At 35.3% G+C, this 18050-nt stretch overlaps 2 protein-coding genes across 7 annotated transcripts in view; one reads left to right on the top strand and one right to left on the bottom strand.

Moving 5' to 3' along the window:
- Nucleotides 1-5850, bottom strand: part of LOC306845349 (dedicator of cytokinesis protein 7) — a 48270-nt gene extending 42420 nt beyond the window's left edge. For all 4 annotated transcript variants that reach the window (XM_079378094.1, XM_079378093.1, XM_079378095.1 and 1 more), the window contains exons 1-4: nt 5719-5850; nt 1825-1927; nt 1480-1655; nt 1104-1172 (exon numbers count right to left, since the gene is read on the bottom strand). In XM_079378094.1, the coding sequence (XP_079234220.1) occupies nt 1104-1172; nt 1480-1655; nt 1825-1927; nt 5719-5756 (386 nt within the window). In that variant the 5' untranslated portion in view covers nt 5757-5850. The remainder of the gene's footprint in view (nt 1-1103; nt 1173-1479; nt 1656-1824; nt 1928-5718) is intronic.
- A 977-nt stretch (nt 5851-6827) lies between these two features.
- Nucleotides 6828-16612, top strand: LOC306845050 (cysteine protease ATG4C-like). Of its 3 annotated transcripts, none has more exons than XM_079377577.1 (11): nt 6828-6863; nt 7252-7375; nt 7483-7566; nt 9793-10026; nt 11629-11953; nt 12056-12126; nt 13120-13286; nt 13414-13492; nt 14129-14205; nt 14762-14881; nt 15189-16612. In XM_079377577.1, the coding sequence occupies exons 2-11, from the start codon at nt 7264-7266 to the stop codon at nt 15348-15350; spliced, it is 1431 nt and encodes a 476-aa protein (XP_079233703.1). In that variant the 5' UTR covers nt 6828-6863; nt 7252-7263; the 3' UTR covers nt 15351-16612. The 3 variants fall into 3 exon arrangements, with proteins under 3 accessions (XP_079233703.1, XP_079233704.1, XP_079233705.1); XM_079377578.1 differs by having other exon boundaries at nt 6830-6878; XM_079377579.1 differs by having other exon boundaries at nt 6844-6926.
- The last annotated feature ends 1438 nt before the right edge of the window (nt 16613-18050 follow it).

The raw sequence follows: 18050 nt of genomic DNA, 5'->3' as shown, positions 1-18050 counted from the left end.
TATACAAAAAGAAACCTAATAAAATGAACTGATTAAATATTTCATCCAAATTTCCCCTCATGTACATGCAACGATAAAATTTTAATGTAATTTAAGACTTTTTTGTATTATTAAAAAAACAATAATAATAATTGACATGGAAAGCATTTCTATGACATAATTAGGCATTCAAAAAATAAAAATGTAAGCCTAAATAAATTTATTTTCTTTTTTTTAAATTAAGAAACTTATCCGTTTAACCATAGCAAAAAAAAAAAAAAAAAGTGAATGCATGTGTTCATAAAATGTAAACGTCATTTGTTTCAATACTTTTTAAAATAAATAAATAAAAATTGACATGGAAAGCATTTTTATGACATAATCAGACATTTCAAAAATAAATGTATGCCTAAACCTTTTTTTTTTTTTTATTGAGAGACTATAAAAAAACGTGAATACATATGTTAAGTAATAGCTAATTAAAATGAATCACTAGTACTAATTTTTAAAAAAAAAATCATTTATCATTAAAGCTTTAAGCATAATTTTATGTAATGAGTATTTTACATAGTAATGTTACAATTTAGTTCAGTGGTGGTTCATTAATGACAGCAATTATTTCATTTCCATTTACTAAAAATAATCAGTATATGTTTGGATTACTATCCATGGTTACGGTGACAACCATTATATGATTTCAGTCAAGATAAGAGTTTGGGATTATCAATTAATAATCACCAAGGTAACTTATTCACAGTAACTTATGAAGGCCTTATAAATATCTAGGAAGCTGCCTGAGTTTGTCTCCTGAGCAGAGTTAAAAGACCCAGTGAAAAGTATCATAAAAGCAGCATGTTGGAAAAAGGCAAAATGCACTTGAATTCCTCTTTGTCATTTATGAGCAGGCCCACACAAAATTTGTGCCTGCAGAAATCCACATAGTGTTGCAGATACTTCCAAAGGATGGGAACATCCGTTAATCACAAAGAGGCACTAAGAACATAACACTTTCAGCTTCACTTAACACATTTTCCATATTTAAAACCATGTATCAGAAACCCATATTACAGGAAAAAAGGCTGTATGAATTCTAAAGAGAGAACAGATGTAGTGAAGCATCATACTTGCGGTTAACAATGGCCCAGTCCTCAGTGTAAGACCGGATGCAGTCTCTAACGTGTGAATCATTCTCACTGGAAAATTATTTAAGAGGAGGAACATAAGTAAAATATGTTAAAGCAGTATGTCTATGCACCATAAGAATAATAAAAATGACAGCTGTGATACTACTATTTATGTGCAAACAATATATACAAATTCATTTATAAGTTAAAAAAGCCTTTTAGGCATATATATGACTATTGAGATTTTAAAACTGATTTTTAAAATCTGATTTCCTTTTGTTCAGTAATACCCCTTAAACTATATGCATGCTGGTTTGCAGAGACATGCTAATGTATGCCTCAGTTCTTCGAAACAATTCATCCTGAACACACTCACCCCTCCTCAGGCACAGCCTGGCCAAGAGTTCGGCACTCTCTTGGCGTGTAAAGCACTTCAATGTCATCTGGAGGAAACTCGATCAGATCTCTCAGAGGTCCTGACTCTATAAGCGGAGGGTGTGTGATCAAATACTCTTCAAAATCCACTGGCTCTACAGCCTCTGTCAGAGGAATCTGCAGGGAGAAATCCAAAGGGGAACAGAAAGAGAATGTGAGAACTATTGCCACTATCTTCTAAGAAAGACAGTATCATGATGAAGGGATAATGGTAAATACTCTTTGAAGTGTCGATCTCTCAGATTTAAAATAGAAAAGTATATTCTCTTTGAAATGTAGTACTTACAGCATTGCTAGTTGCATTCCCACTCACACTGAGGTTCTTGAGAAGTTGAGGTGAGCCTCCGTACTGACCAGCAATCTGCTTCCTGACCTCAGCTGCTACAGTCCTGGAGAACAAGACAGCGTAGAACAGCATTATAATAGAAAACAGATAAGAATCCCACGACCTGACTGTCATCTCACTATGGATGAAATACTCACTAGAAACACTAATGTTCAAATGTTTGAGATACTACTTTTTTTTTTTAATAAGTGAATACTTTTGGTCAAAAGTGACAGTAAAGAGAAAGACATATCACATTACAATTTTTTTTATTTAAAATAAATGCTGTTCTTTTAAACTCGTCGTCAAAGAATCCTGAAAAAACTGCATCACGATTTTCACAAAAAGTCATTAAGCAGCACAAGTTTTTTCAACATTGATAATAAGAAGAAATGTTTCTTGAGCACTATATCAGCATATTAGAATTAAGGATCATGTGACACTGAGGATTGGAGTAATAACTGCTGCGAATTCAGCAAATTAAATTACATTTTTAAATACAGTAGAAAACATACCCTAGTGAAAAATAAATATACTTAAATGTATTTGAAATACATTTATTTCATACCAAGTATACTTCAAATACATTTTCATATTTATGTACTTAATAAAATGCCCTGCAATTGTACATTTAGTATACTAAACTGTCTGGTATACTTCAAGTTTGCCAAATTGGAACAACTAAATTTTGTACTTAATCCACTTTTTACTAAAGTAGTCCTACTAAAGACATACTTAGTATGCTTGATCGTCCTAAAGTGGAACTATTGCAAGTATACTTTAGGTACACTTTAAATATTTTGCATTTAAAGACCAATGATATTCAAAGATCATACAATCCTCATCAAAAGTGACATTACAACACATTTGAGGCTTATTAATAAGAAATGTGCATTGTGCACAAGTAATACTCCAAATAAAGTTTCATGAAAATTTTTATATCAGTAAGTCTGAAGTTATCTGTCAGTAAATGTTAATAGATTTGAACTATACTTAGTATGAAATAAATGTTTTTTTTTACATGTATTACTTTTTTGCTAGGGTAAACTGTAATATTTGACTTTTTTTGTCTTTTTACTGTATTTTTAATCAAATATATGCTGCCTTTCAAAAACATTACAAACAAAATCATACCAGCCCCAAACTTTTAAATGGTATACAGAATTCTGTATGCAATGATAAAATGAATGTATATAGGCTAACATTGTTGTCACATGACTTCACTATAATACATCATGTTTAATTCAGTGCCACTAATGTCGGAAATAAATAGCTATTTTGCATTTTTATATGTAACAATACCTATTAACATGAGCCAACAAGTGAGTCAAGAAAGAATTGATTGTTCATGTTATTTCCAGATTATTCATCCAACTGAAAATAGCTTGATAAAGAACAGTACAGTGCATCCAGGTATTCCAAGAATAATCTAAATGTGCACAGTATACAAACCGCTTACTGCTAAAATGGTACAAGTAGTATGCTATTCCAAATATAGCCAAAGTCTTATGATCTTCTTGGCCCAGGCTTTTGTAAATAACAACAATCTATGATACATCAAACTAATTGAGGATACTAGGCTCACAAAAAATAATGCACAGAAAATGTGGTCACTACAGTATTTTCTAGATTTTTCATTCATTCAGCAGATATAGTTTACGGTACTGAATATATATATATATTATTTTAACTTTTAATCTAACTTAAACTTAATTGAATCTAAAATATGAGTTAAGATCCACAAATCGTATTTGTAATCTAGCAGGATTAGTAAACAAAACTAAAAATAAATTTAAAAAAAATCAGGAAAAGTCAACATAAAAACACCAGAAATTATTGTTATGAGACTAGACGAGTTCATACCAAAATACACCAAAGCCCCTCCAATAGGTTATGTTGACAAAGGGTCATTACTACAGAGTAATAACATAAGAGTGTAACTTATTATTATTCCGTTTCCACTGACTGAATTACAGGCCTGTAAAGTACAAGCAGAACAAACACTTTCAAGTTTATAATGAAAGCAATGTGTCTGGTCTACAGTAAGAACCAAATTTACAGTATTATCAGTATGTCTTTGTTGTAGCACAGTCCTCTAAACAGAATCCTCTTCTAATACATGTAGCATGACGTACAATGAAACAAAAGCCCGCCCCCTGTGCCCTTGTTGGTTCTGGAGGGACCTTTATTTAGGCTGGACATTCCTGAAGAGGGAACAGATGATTAGCCCACGCAGATGTGTTGTTTACCAAGGCACCGGCTAACACCATGACTTTCAGTGCATATTTCACACATCTCTGAAAACGTCTTGCACTTAAGTAAACAGAGACATGAGAAACAGCTTCTGTGATTTTTCAGAGAAGCTTTCAGATTACATCTGAATATCTAATTAGCAAGTCATTCAATATGAAGTGGGGAACTTCTTATTTTTAGAGCTTTCACTTTTGCTTTGACTGAGTAAAATAAAATTAGATAGACACTGGCTTTTCTGGGGCTTTTTGCATTCTATATTATGGGTAATATCTATACTGTCTGTCTTATGAATAAAATAACACACATAGCTATTTCCTTGATCATATCAATAAATACTTTTTTTTAACTTGATTTGATTTATTTGATTAACAAGTAACGATTGCAATCAAGGCCCCAGGTGCCACAAAGTCTATATTGCACTGATCTAATCATCCTATTACACGTCACTGACAAGACAACAGCATTTTCAAGCATCTGGGAAATGCCAAGACTGTGGAAACCACCAGGGAGCCTAAAAGGTCACTTCCTTTTTTAAATCCACATGTGGTCTAATCTCTGATTTAACATCACAAAGGAAACCTTGACTGAAAAGAGATGTTTTTAAGCCAATGATGAGACTTAATTATAGTCTATTATGATAACCTAGGGCCCCTGCTCCACAAATTGTGGGCCACTAGCCAAAATGTGAACAGATCTAAACATTACTCACATAGTGTCATTACAGGGATAGAAATTTAATCATACATTGTATTTCAGGTCATTCTGGATCTCAGTCTGAAATGGTCTTAAAGGCTTTATAATAGCTGCATGACTACAACAGCAATGCAAATCATCAATATCATGCAAGAACATCTGAACCCTTGTCAGTTGATGGTGTTCTCCATAATACATCAGAAACGACTATACATAATTATTATTCGTGATCTCCAATCTTAAAGTCATTGTTTGCATTTATTTTTAAGCCTCGTTATTTACTTCAGAGTTTAACATCATCTTCTTGTAATCAAAGCCGTGGTGCACTAAACATATACTATATGACTGTATATTGACTACTACACTAACATAAAACATATGCTTGCATACTGACAGACAGTATAACATCTCATGATCAACTCGATGTGTCAGTATGTCAAGTCATCGTCTCACAAACCCTAAGACTGTATTTCATTGATTCACCCTAGTCTGCATCGTTAAATCCCTAGATGGATTTAACAAAAGGCGCATTTATGGATTATAACCCCGTGGATAAAGACTGATTTTAATGCACAGAAGCACAAAGGCATCATACCGCTGTCTTGCAGCTTAGGGTGGGTCATTCGGGCATCTCTATGGATGTGTATCAAAACCAAGTAAGGTACCTACCTAGACGGCATTCCAAACGCGCCTATTAGAGTCAAACGTATAGTCTGGGTAGGCAGCTCTCTAGGATTTGAGACAGCCTTTAAACTCAGAGTCTGCTCCAGCTAACTCAACGCCTAGGCCTTATTTGGGAAAGACTGGCACGCTCGCCAGCTGCATCAGGCAGCAGACAAAGAATGGTCGCAGGGCGCTGGGAGAATATATTTAAACGCAATAGCTTGGAGGTGCGTTAGATATACTTACCTGCTGATTCTCTGGGCAAAGGCGCGGCGCTCAGCCATGACTGTAGCCGCTGAGTGCTCGAGTAACTCCAGCGCTCCAGCCGCGATATTCCTTCCCCACCCGTACCCGTATTTCCACAAGCCCCGCCTTCTGACGCCTAAAGGAAGTCTGTGATTGGACAGTTGAGAAGTCACTCATAAGGCCGTAGTAACCATAATAAACAGAGAGCAAGTCGGGGGCGGGACTTGTCGGGATACTGCTGGGGGAAAATAACGCGCTCCAGACGCACAAGAGAGGCGAGAACGTACCGTAAAGCCGGGAAAATAAACGCACACCATCTTTCAGTCTATTGGTATCCTGGGCTGGAGTCTTCCCAGTGATTCATATCCTGTGCGTACAATAGAGGGCTCTTTTACAGGAAACTAGCTGTGTGGCGAAAAGTGTGAAATGCATCCGTTACCACTTCCACCAGCCGTGTAATCTGTATACAATGACAGCTTTATTGGTGTATAAACATATCGCGGTTTGTAATAGTGGTTTAATTTTGACTCTTCTGATTATCAATAATGACATTTCTTAAAAAGCAAAACAACGCTTATGAAGTGCAGAAAACCTTAAGCAATAGATAAATGTCTCAAAACCGGTTCAAAGAACAATAAAACCCCCGATGGGAACACTTTAGAATAATGGTCCGTTGTTAACAAGTAACTATGCAGGAAGTAATAGGTAGTAGCCTACTACATTAACACTTAATTTACTATTAACTAATAGAGAAGCAAGATTAACTAAGCAGTAAGTAGTAGCAAATTTAGGAGAAAGGTAGTTCCTTATTACATATGTGATAATTTTCCACAAAAAACCCAATTGTTCACTTTTAAGACGTTACTGTTGTGATTAGTAATTCTTTATTAATTGTAAATTGGACCATTATTCTAAAGTGTTACCATGTAATTGATTTTAAAAGGAATCACAAATCACAACCACCCTTTATTGTAAATTGTAAAACCGTAATAAGCACCATTATAGTTATTTATTTATTTATTAAATAGTTCTTTGGAAAGAATAGTTCAACCGTCCTATCTTTGTCTTGATCTCGCCAGACGGGAGAACATCTGAAATATCGCGAGACCGAACGAGATGGCCGCTTCCTCAAAATGTAAACAGAAGTGAGTAGATGCACAGTGAGTTATTTAGTATAACAAGACATGTGAGCAAGTATGCTTTAAAGTGTATGTTTAACTCTTTAATTGCTTATTTTACAAAGCATTCGCCGCTTGTTTGCATTTACGCGTATTGAAGGCAGTTTTGTAAACTGAACAAGCTTAAGTTAACGTTACTGATTAATTAGCATGCTAGTCAGCCGGTTCCTTGAGGTGCATTTATGTTAACAAATTCGTATTCTGGCCAGTGATTTGATGATTATTTCATATGCAACGTTATCGCATTCTTATGCTTGTGGTGGAAATGTCATCTAAGTATTAGAAAAAGTCAAATCAATGACATGTTTCCAAGTACGATGTAAATTGTTTTGGCCGTACTGAAAACTTTTCACAGAAACTCCATCGTATGTGCTGTGATGGGTTCTGCTCCGTGGCTAATAAAATGGAGACGAAAGGGACCGACGAGGTGGAGAAACTGAAGTCCAAGTTCATGTCAGCATGGCACAATGTGAAATATAGTATGTAACGAGAGATCTTACATGTCACATGTTAATGTCTTTCACATGTCACAAAATTGACATACCTGTACACGTGACTAATCCTGAAATGTTTTTAACACTTCAAGGTTGGGCTCTTAAGTCAAAAACTGCCTTCAGCCGTAATTCTCCTGTTTTCTTGTTGGGGAAATGCTACCACTTCAAGGCTGTGGGTAAGATGATTTACATAGAACATTTAAACCGGGTTGATAATCTGTCAAATCACTTAACAATTTTTTATTTGTGTATTTTCTGTTTTTATTTAGTATTTAATATGTATGTTATAATATAATATATACTTAAATGTGCCATAGAATGGAGAACTGTATTTACCTTGGCATAGTTGAATAATATCAGTTCTGTACATGGAAATGACATACTGTGAGCCTCAAACATCATTGTTTCCTCCTACTTATGTAAATCTCGTGAATGCAAAAGACCACTGAAAAATAGGCGAATCAGATCCAGGACTCGCAAAAATTCTAAATCCCTGGTAGCCCTTCAGGCAGGTACTCTTCAGATTTTGGTAGCCCGAAAATTTATTTAACTAGCCCAAATAAAATAAAACCATAAATGTCAATCAAAAACATTTTCAATACACAAATATCAACGAATATCAAGGAAAGAGTTTTATTTGACTGTTTACAAGGTATTTGCAGAATTCTTAAAAATCTAACTAAATTATGTACATTTTAGTTTACCTGAGAAAACATTTTTACTGTACAGTACACTGCAGTTCAAAAGTTTGGATCAATAAAGTTTTTTAAAGAAGTTTCTTTTGCTTATCAAGGCTGTATCTATTTGATAAAAAATACTGAATATTATTTCACAAAATAATATTGTGAAATATTATTACAATTTAAAATAAACTTTCTATTTTAATATACTTTAAAATTTAATTCATTCCTGTGAAGCAAAGCAGTATTTTCAGTGTCACATGATCCTTCAGAAATCATTCTAATATGCTGATTTTTAATTCATGTTGGAAACAGTTGTACTGCTTTTTTATTTAATTTCTTTTATATACTGTATTTTTTGGGACCTGTGATATTTAAAAAAATAAAAAGTTAAAAAGAACAGTGTTTAGTCAAAATAGAGATTTTGTTACAAAATAAACTATTCAAAAGTTTGGGGTCAGAAATGTTTTTCTTTCTTTTTTTAAAGATTTTTTGAAGTTTAAAGAAAGTTAAATAAACGTTATTCAGTAAGGATGTGTTAAATGGATCAAATTTATAGTAAAGACTCCTATTGTTAGAAAATATTTCTATTTTGAATAAATGCTGTTCTTTTAAACTTTTTATTAATCAAAGAAAAAAGAAACACAGGTTCCAAAAAAATATTAAGCAGCAGAACAGTTCCAACGCTGATAATAAATCAGCATATTAGAATGATTTCTGAAGGATCATGGGACACTGAAGACTGGAGTAATGATGCTGAAAATACAGCTTTGATCACAGGAATAAATGCTATTTTAAAGTATAGGTATTAAAATAGGAAACCAATATTAGAAATTGCAATAATATTTCACTATATAACTGTTTTTTCTGTATTTTTTAAATGAATACAGCCTTGATGAGCAAGAGACTCAAAGTCAAAGACTCAAAAACAAGGTCAATTATTTATCAGGTTTATAATATAGTCCTAACATAATATATTATCAAAACAAACTATTTAAAGTGATAGAATAGAATAGAATAGCATAGAATACAAACTGAAGCAAAACTTAAGCTGAGATCTGTAATTTAAATATAAAATATGTGAACATGAATTCTTCTATATCTGTCTAAACATCGTTATGAAGTACAGTTTGTATAATACTCTTGTGTGTGACTGTACATGTTTCAGAGTTTTGTTACCGTTCTTTGCCCATCCTCCGCTATTTCCAGCACTTAATCAAGCCACTCTTCTTTAATACATGAGGATGTTTTATTTCACATGTCATTGCGTTTGCGTCGTCTCTCGTGTTGAGCGCACCACAACCATTGAAGTATTCAGTTTCTACAGCGACTCATTTGGTGCATATCGTTCTCTTTCTATGAAACCTGTAAACCACATTCACCGGTTCTAACTCTGTCGTGACATCAGCTCGATAGCGGTTTGCCCGAGCATTGCTATTCTTTCCCTTTTACTGCGGGATTCAATCAAATGGCTTCCCAACTCATTTTTGTGTGCGTGAGGCACATTATTTCTTCTGCGCGGCCGCGGTGGAAGAAGAGTGCGGTGGCGCGCGCGCTCAGCTTAGAGGGAACATTGCGTGGAAGCCCTGTATTTAAGGTAGCCCGTATGTGTTCTATGTAGATATCAGAGAACAATTTAAAATATTGTATCAATGCATTCTATGGCACCTTTAAGTTTATATAGGCATATAATTGAATGTTTATGCTAACTGTTGTCCTCAGATGATGAAAGCCCTACTGAGAGTTGTACTGCTGAGGCATTAGATGAAGATATTGTCACAGGTAATGTTGATGGATTTCGAAAGGACTTCACCTCACGAGTTTGGCTGACCTATCGAGAAGAGTTTCCTGCTCTTCCTGGCTCCACCATCACTTCAGACTGTGGGTGGGGTTGTACACTCCGGGCAGGGCAGATGATATTGGCCCAGGCTCTCTTGCTTCACATCTTGGGTAGAGGTGAGATCAGGTCATATGTGTATAATGTATGTATTTCTATGTGACATTAACAGTTTAATTGTAATGAAAACGTATTCCTCCTCAGGCTATCCAAAACATAGATGAGTTAGTTTCATCATTAGAACAGATTTGGATAAATTTAGCATTACGTGTCTTGCTCACCAGAGAATAGGTGCTGTCAGAAAGAGTACAAACAACTGATAAAAACATGATTCCAGTCCATTATTAACATCTTGTGAAGTGAAAAGCTGTGTGTTTGTAAGAAACATCCATCATTACAACATTTAGAGTCCTTAATAATGTTTCTTCCAGTGAACAAGTCCATGTTTTCTTCTCATCAAAATATTTGTTTAGAACTGTTTGCTTGTAAACCATGCTTGATCTGTGCATACTTCTCTCCTAATTCAGACGAAACTACTTTTTTACTGGAGTAAGCAATATTATGGATGTAGGACTCAAATTTTAGTTAAAATGTCTTAATGATGAATTTATTATTGTTACAAACATACAGCTTTTTGCTTAACATGGTGTTGGATTGGATGGACTAGAGTCATGTGCATTACTTAATTTTTAAATTTTTTTGGGGTGGTGAACAATTTTCTTAAACGGTAGATTTAAAATAATAATAATAAGTTTTCATATGATAACTGTCCATGTGAGAGCTGCAAAAACAGTTCTGAGGTGTGTGTTGCTTAAATCTAAGTAGCCGAAGTTTTCATCTCCTCATTTGCATATTGAAATTCTGCATTCATTTTTCATTTCAGAGGTTGGGTTTTTCAGTGTCAGAGGTTGTCACTCTCTAATGAATGAGTTCTCATATGATTTACGGAGGGCAGTTTTGTGTAATATGGTGAACAGGCCACGACATTTGCCAGTTTAATACCTTCATTCAAAAAACAACATTGAAGCGTTATCCAGAGCCCACGTCTATAATGAAATATGTCATTATAGAAATATCTGTCTATAAAGAGGCTATTGGCTAATAAAATATACTTATTAGCCAATTACAGGCCTTGACAAGTAGCAAGGTCATTGCCTTATGGCCCCACAGCCAGGTCCGGCACCTTTATGACCCTCAGCACTTGTACTTAAACCATTTCAGACACCCACTCTGTTTGTGAGGAGAAAATGTAATAAAAGTGAAATACTGACTAAGCTTAGTATCGTAATTGGACTTTTGTTCTTAAAGCACAAGCCCCACTGTCTATTTAAAAGTCAAATTTAAATATGTCTGTCATTTAGAGAAATCTAGGACAAACTTTTAGGACTTCTGAAAGACTTCTGCTCCATTGTTCCTTACTGCATTGTTTCTTAGTAGATATCATTTATGAGGTAATTAACAAAATAAAGATCATAATTACACTTCTGGTCAAAAGTTTGGAATAATTTATGTTGGTGATGTTTTTGAAAGACGTCTCTTATGCTGACCAAGGCTCCATTTATTTGATCAAGATAAGTATGTTAGAATTGAAAATAACTCTTTTAATTTTAAAATATAATGTATTCATGTGATGGCAGAGCTGAATTTTCAGCAGCCATTTCTCCAGTCTTCAGTGTCACATGATCCTTTAAATACCCTTTTTTAAAATTCTCTATCACCAGACTGGACCTGGTCAGAAGCACTGACCTTGGAGCCCCTGGATACAGAGACATGGACCAGCAGTGCAGCGCGAAGACTGGTGGCCACGTTAGAGGCCTCCATTCAGGGGGAAAGAGCGCAGGTCACCCAGTCTTTCTGTGCTGCTCAAGGAGGGGCTGAGGAGGCTGACTCGTACCTGCAAGAGGCATATCACCGCACCATTGTGTCCTGGTTTGGGGACGCACCCTCAGCCCAGCTGGGCATCCACAGACTCGTGCAGCTAGGAATGACATCTGGAAAACTGGCAGGAGATTGGTACGGCCCAGCAGTGGTGGCACACATACTCCGGTAAAAAGTGCATTATTTTATTTTACTTTTAAGTCCTTTATGTTACCCATTCCTCATTATGATGATTGTCAAATACCTCTGTCTCTCTTCTCTTTCACTCAGAAAAGCTGTTGATGAAGCAGTAGATGCGATGCTGAAAGGGATAAGCGTTTATGTAGCGCAGGACTGCACCGGTATGGAAAATCTAAATCTAAATTCTTTCACAGAACAACAACAGAAGAGCAAATATGACTAACAGAAGACGTCCAATAGTTACTAAAATTCAAACTAATTTGTATTTGAAAGCAAATTTGTGCTTGTGTAGAGATTCTATATATAGTATAAATCTACCCTATATATGATTATTTTTTGGGGGGGTTTTCTGGTCCACAAATCTGAAACCAATATATTCATTTAATAAGTTTCAAGATTTCATTTTGGAGCGTACTGTATGTCTATGGAGGAGTGTCAAGGAAATATATATATATATATATATACACACACACTACCATTTAAAAAAAATGGGGTTAGTGAGGTTTTTGTTAATGAAAGAAAAGAAACTTTAATTCAGCAAAGAGTAGTAAAAAATTATATTTTAAATAAATGCTGTTCTTTTGAACTTCAGGATTTATCAGGAACTTCAGGAGTCCTGAAAAAAATGTATCATGTTTTTCAGAAGAATTATTGAGCAGCACACTCGTTTTCAACTGTAAAATATAAAATAAAACGGTTGCTTGTACACCAAATCAACATTTTGGAATAATTTCAGAAGGATCATGTGACACTGAAGTGTGGATTTATGGCTGCTGAAATTCAGCTTTGCCATCACAGGAGTAAATTAAGTTTTAAAATATTAAAATACAAGATTTTACAATATTACCATTTTTATTATATTTTTTATCAAATAAACCGTAAGATATTTCTTAAAAAAACATTTAAAAAATCTTACCTACCCTAAACTTTTGAATGAATGTATACATACAGTACTTTTTTTTTTTTTTATCCCAATATGAACAAACTCACCCAAATGTAATATTACATAATACAAGATAACTTGCAAACATCATACAATCATGTATTCACACAAGTACAATTAGATTTAGAAACGGCTATATTTGTTCCACTCACCAGAGAGTGGGACAGACAAAGGACCCGTTTTTGACCTCTGTGTTATTGATTGTCTTCAGTGTACAGTGCTGATGTTATCGATAGCCATTCAGAGCCGACAGGCAGCCACAGCGATCCTCAGGGACTCAATTCTGGAGCTGCCCCTGATAGTAGAGCTGTCATCATCCTCATTCCTGTGAGACTCGGTGGAGAGAAAATCAACCCAGAATACTTGAGCTTTGTCAAGGTAAGGCTTTGGAAACCAACCTTTTGTACAGCTACAAAGTAGATTGTACAATGACAAAGAGAAAAATATTTGTTAAAGATGTGGCTATCGACTGTGATCTTAACGACTCTCTTTCTCTTTTCCCTAGAGCATATTAAGCTTAGAGTACTGTATCGGCATCATTGGCGGAAAGCCTAAACAGGCCTACTGTTTTGTTGGATTTCAAGGTTAGTCTTTCATAGGAGACAAAGTAAATGAATGCATGCAAAGAGAAGGCCAGCGCCATCAGAGAAGCTTATTTTATTTTTCCCGAACCCATCAAAAATGCTACACCATTCATCACGCAAGGGTATCTGAAATAGCAGGCTTTTCCATTTACATAAGCAGCTTGCATAGATTTCGGAGTAGCCCACTCTCCATCACCTTCAGTAGCCAGTGGAAACCTTCAGTTGTACATGTAGGTAGTCAATATTTACCCATTTACATTTTAGCAATTTGAAATGCATTCCGCGATGATGTCTAAATGACAAGCAATACATTCTCCCTGCCAGCTTCAGCCTGCCGTCTGCATTCATCTTATGCAAATTATCTAATATAATTGCGTGTTTGTAAAAGTAATTTCTCTACACCAAAATTAAGTGACAGCCCCCTTTGCGGCATAAAGAATATGCTTGTACAACCAGATTCGATTATGCAGCATTTAATCCATCCGAGTTTAGGAAAGACCAAAAGAATTCTCATGTTTGAAGCCCAGCAGAGGTGGGTGACTTTCAGCTGCTCTGCATAGAAATTGGGCAAGGATATGCATTATAATAATCACTGTGTTTTTTTTGAATAACTTGTCTTTTGTTTTGTCCTTGCAGATGACAGCTTGATTTACATGGATCCTCATTACTGTCAGTCTTTTGTGGATGTCAGCACAAGCGATTTCCCTCTGCAGGTAATGTGGAATTACAAAAAGCTGACCGCCGCACAGTGATGTGAATTTAATAGTTTCTGTACTTAAGGGTATGAATCTGAAAGTAGATCTCCACACTCAATTACCGAACACAAGAGATTTACACATTGTTCTGTACTTTGTATCAGCTCCAACATATTTTATATAGCTCCAACGATTTTATATTTCAGCATCATGACTTATTTTTACGCTTTTTATGTGCTGTAGAAAGTGGCCCGGCGAAAGACAGAAATATTGGGCCATACTTTTAGCTCAGCTGTCTAAGCCTTTCAGGTCTCAGGTAGAATTTAACATTTGTTAAAAAATGTGTCAAAAAGGAAAATATTTTATTTCTGCAATCTGGTTGTCTCGCATGAACACGCTTTGCTCATTTGGAACAGAACTGGGCTGAACCGTTTAACATGCGTTACATTGTAGACAGATATTATGCATATTATGATATTGTGCATTTGAATCACTGTGATTTCCTAAACAGAGAAATAAATGGCTTATTTTGACTCATTTTAAAGAATATTGTAACTTTTTTTCTTCTTTAAAGTCTTTTCATTGCCCATCACCAAAGAAAATGGCTTTCAGTAAAATGGACCCAAGCTGTACGATTGGATTCTACTCAAAAAATGTTGAACACTATGAAAGAATTAGCAACGAGCTGTCAAAGGTGGGTAAATCTTAAAAAAAATGGCATGTTACCTTTCATTTTAAAATGACAGACTGTCCAAAAAAAAACCTAACAGAACAATATTTGTATTGTAAGCTGGAAAAAGGCTGTTATTTAAATGTCTGTCAGCAGGTGGCAGCATTTAACTACATAATTGGAAACTGTCAGACTGTCTCCGTGTCCAGCAAATGTTGTATACAAATGTTGTATAGTTTTGTCCTCCTGTACTATAAGTGAGAATCTGCCATATATACCTTTTAATTAAAAAAATCTAATGGTTGATTTACTGTGTTTATAAATGTGACAGATATTGCAGCCTTCATCGAAAGAGAAGTACCCTGCATTCACCTTTATGAAGGGACACAGGAAGGATTATGAACTTTCAGTTGCTGTAGGAAAGCGAGACTGGCCTTTCATCAGGGACACAAGCAAAGCAGGGACAACATCGGGAGACTTTGTGCTGCTCTGACTCTTCAAGCCAGTAACCCAAAACCAAGTGATACACCACAAATCAGGACTGGAACAGTCTGTATTTACACTGTGGGTCTAAACTATACGACCCTGTGCTACACTGTCCTCATGTCATTTCAGAAAAAGCCCATTTTAAAAAAGACAGAAAGCAGTGCATGCATTAGATTCACGGAGTTGACCGTTTCACCGAACCAATACTGATATCAACAGATCTATCTGTTTGTGCATGAAAGCAAAGTTTGATACAGAGATTGCTTCATGCATATGGTCCTGACCACCATCCACATTTGATTTAATTTCAATTATATTTACAACCTAAACCTGCAAACATTTCAGTGTGCTCATATAAATCCAATGGGCATGTGTAGTCAAAACATTTTTTGTTGTTGTTAACAAGAAAAGTTCTCATGGAATCATGTTTCTTTTCTCTGAGTACATGTAGTTAATTTTTTTCTTAACTGAATCAAAACACCTATATAGTCTACTTTTTGAAATTTCTACATGATATAGTGCTTTAGCTTCACAGAACTTACATTTTATGGTGACATGTTTTATGTTATATTAACTGGAAGGATAATGTGCCTTCACAAGTGAGTAGAAAACATATGTAAATAACTCTTAAATGATATTTAAAAAGCCCTTTCTGCCACAAGCATTTTAAGAAATATTAAACCCATAGCACATTGATATTCACAGAAACTTAATATAAGATTAAGTACAGTAATGTTAACAAATATATTGGTATATAATGCCAATATGTGAAAGGCTCAATACTTCCTTGGTAGCTCAGTGTGTTATTTTTAAAGGTGTAATATAATACTTAAACCAGTATGAATAAAGGAGTAATTTATTATTAAATTATGCCTTATTTATATAACGTCAAGTTTTCTCTTGGTGATATATAATTTTAACAAAATTGTCAACATGATGATATTGCACTGCCATATCAATTGTTGTGATTAACTTTCTTTTTTGTTAGAAACACCTATGAAACCAAAGCGCTCTGCATTGAACCGAACTGTAACACTAGCACTAACACAGTGTTCACATATTTGTATTTAACCAGCGAAATTGTGTTTTCTGTTATTTATGCAAACCTATTAATTCCACCATTTGTCAATTTGAAGAGTTTTGTAAATCATCACAGTGTATTGTAATATCATACCTTAATTGCCAAAATCATTTGCACAATGAGCATTTCAGTTTTATAATTGCTGATTTCAGAATTGTACAATAAATGTAATGTTTTTTGTTTTTTTAATACTTGTCTGTATCATTATTTCTTTTAAGTTCTTTCTCTTACATTACTTACTGTACAGCAAATTTTTTATTGACCTATTTTCAATCTATTAACTCCTCTTCCCCAACAAACACTGCAAATGAAAATGACTCGCACTTGCTGACTCCTTTTCACAACCCATTCAGCCAAACGGAACAAATCTGTATCTGGTGATTACACCATTTTCCGGGGGAAAGAAAATATCCTTGTGTTGGACTCAATGTTGCCATGGTTAATTCCTCTGTTTCTGTTCCGTTTGAGCAATACTTGTGCTATTTTCATGTTAAATACAAATTCTTATATTAATAAGGTCATGGCCTTCAATTATAGGGTCTGCTTGGGGGAACAAGTTGCCCTTCTGTGGGACCAAACAGAATAAGTCACTGCTTGTTATACACTGCATGTCGTGAAGACAGAAACAGTGGAGCACAATAACCCCATCGTCTCATAGTGTGTCTGTGATCAGTAAATTCATACTGGGCTGTATTTAGGAAACAAGGCATGGAGGAGAGAGAGGGAAAAAAGGAAGTTTGGGACATTAGGGGTGAGGCAACGTGCCGACCTTTCCATCAGTGTTACATGAAAGGGCACTTGTGCTGGGAGGCATGGCGGCTTTGAGGAGACTTTGTGTTCTAGCTATATTTACGATGCTGCCTGTATGAATATTTGATTAATGAGTCATGCTCTCCAGGGGGGGAACACTGTATCCCAGCAGTGGTTAAGGCACCATACCAGACCTCGTCGCTCCGTTATAGCACAGCTGCCAATAGAGGCATTGATTTCGGCAGATGCCTTAAAATCTAATCTGCTCCGGCGAGCGAATTCCACAGATGAAAGAAGCGGAATTCTGTGAGAGGCTTCGTTCTGCGGGCAATTTGGATTGAATAAAGTTTTCTCTCTTCTCTCTCTTTTTGATATGCATTTTGATTTGACAAGATAGGATATGACATAGGGTTTTTGCTGCAGGCTGTAATGGAGAAAGCTAAGCCATCCATGCTGAATGGACTATCAACAATCAGATCAGTGTTTATTCCTTAATGTCATTCTTTTCGTTTCTAAGACCATCTCTTGGGGAAGCCCAAGCTAAATTAGGCCATGCACTCGATTATTTCCTTTAGATGGAAATGGACAGACATTAACTGCATTTACCCATGTCAAGTCGAGGAAAGTCTGCTAAAAGAAGAAAAAATGCAGAATTGCAATTTTAATGTGAATGTAATTAAGTAAAATTAAACTAACTTAAATTCAAAGAAATTCACCTGTGTGGATTTACTAAGTTTGGCTTGACAAAGGCCAGTTTGAAAGTGCTGGAAAAAAAGATAAACGGATGGATGGATGGATTGATTTATTGATTGATTGATTCCCCTTCTAGAATTTTGGAATGCTGGGAATAGTACATGAAATTTCATCCTGATGTTA

Source organism: Barbus barbus (genome assembly GCF_936440315.1).
Source record: "Barbus barbus genome assembly, chromosome: 25".
Lineage (NCBI taxonomy): Eukaryota > Metazoa > Chordata > Actinopteri > Cypriniformes > Cyprinidae > Barbus > Barbus barbus.
This window is presented reverse-complemented; position numbering and strand designations above follow the sequence as displayed.

What these genes read in the sequence shown, in the direction of transcription:
- LOC306845050 (XM_079377577.1), top strand. Translation starts at nt 7,264, where the DNA reads ATGTGCTGTGATGGGTTCTGCTCCGTGGCTAATAAAATGGAGACGAAA. An exon ending in ATGGCACAATGTGAAATATA is followed by an intron (nt 7,376 to 7,482) that starts GTATGTAACGAG and finishes TAACACTTCAAG; the next exon opens with GTTGGGCTCTTAAGTCAAAA. An exon ending in GCTTCACATCTTGGGTAGAG is followed by an intron (nt 10,027 to 11,628) that starts GTGAGATCAGGT and finishes CTCTATCACCAG; the next exon opens with ACTGGACCTGGTCAGAAGCA.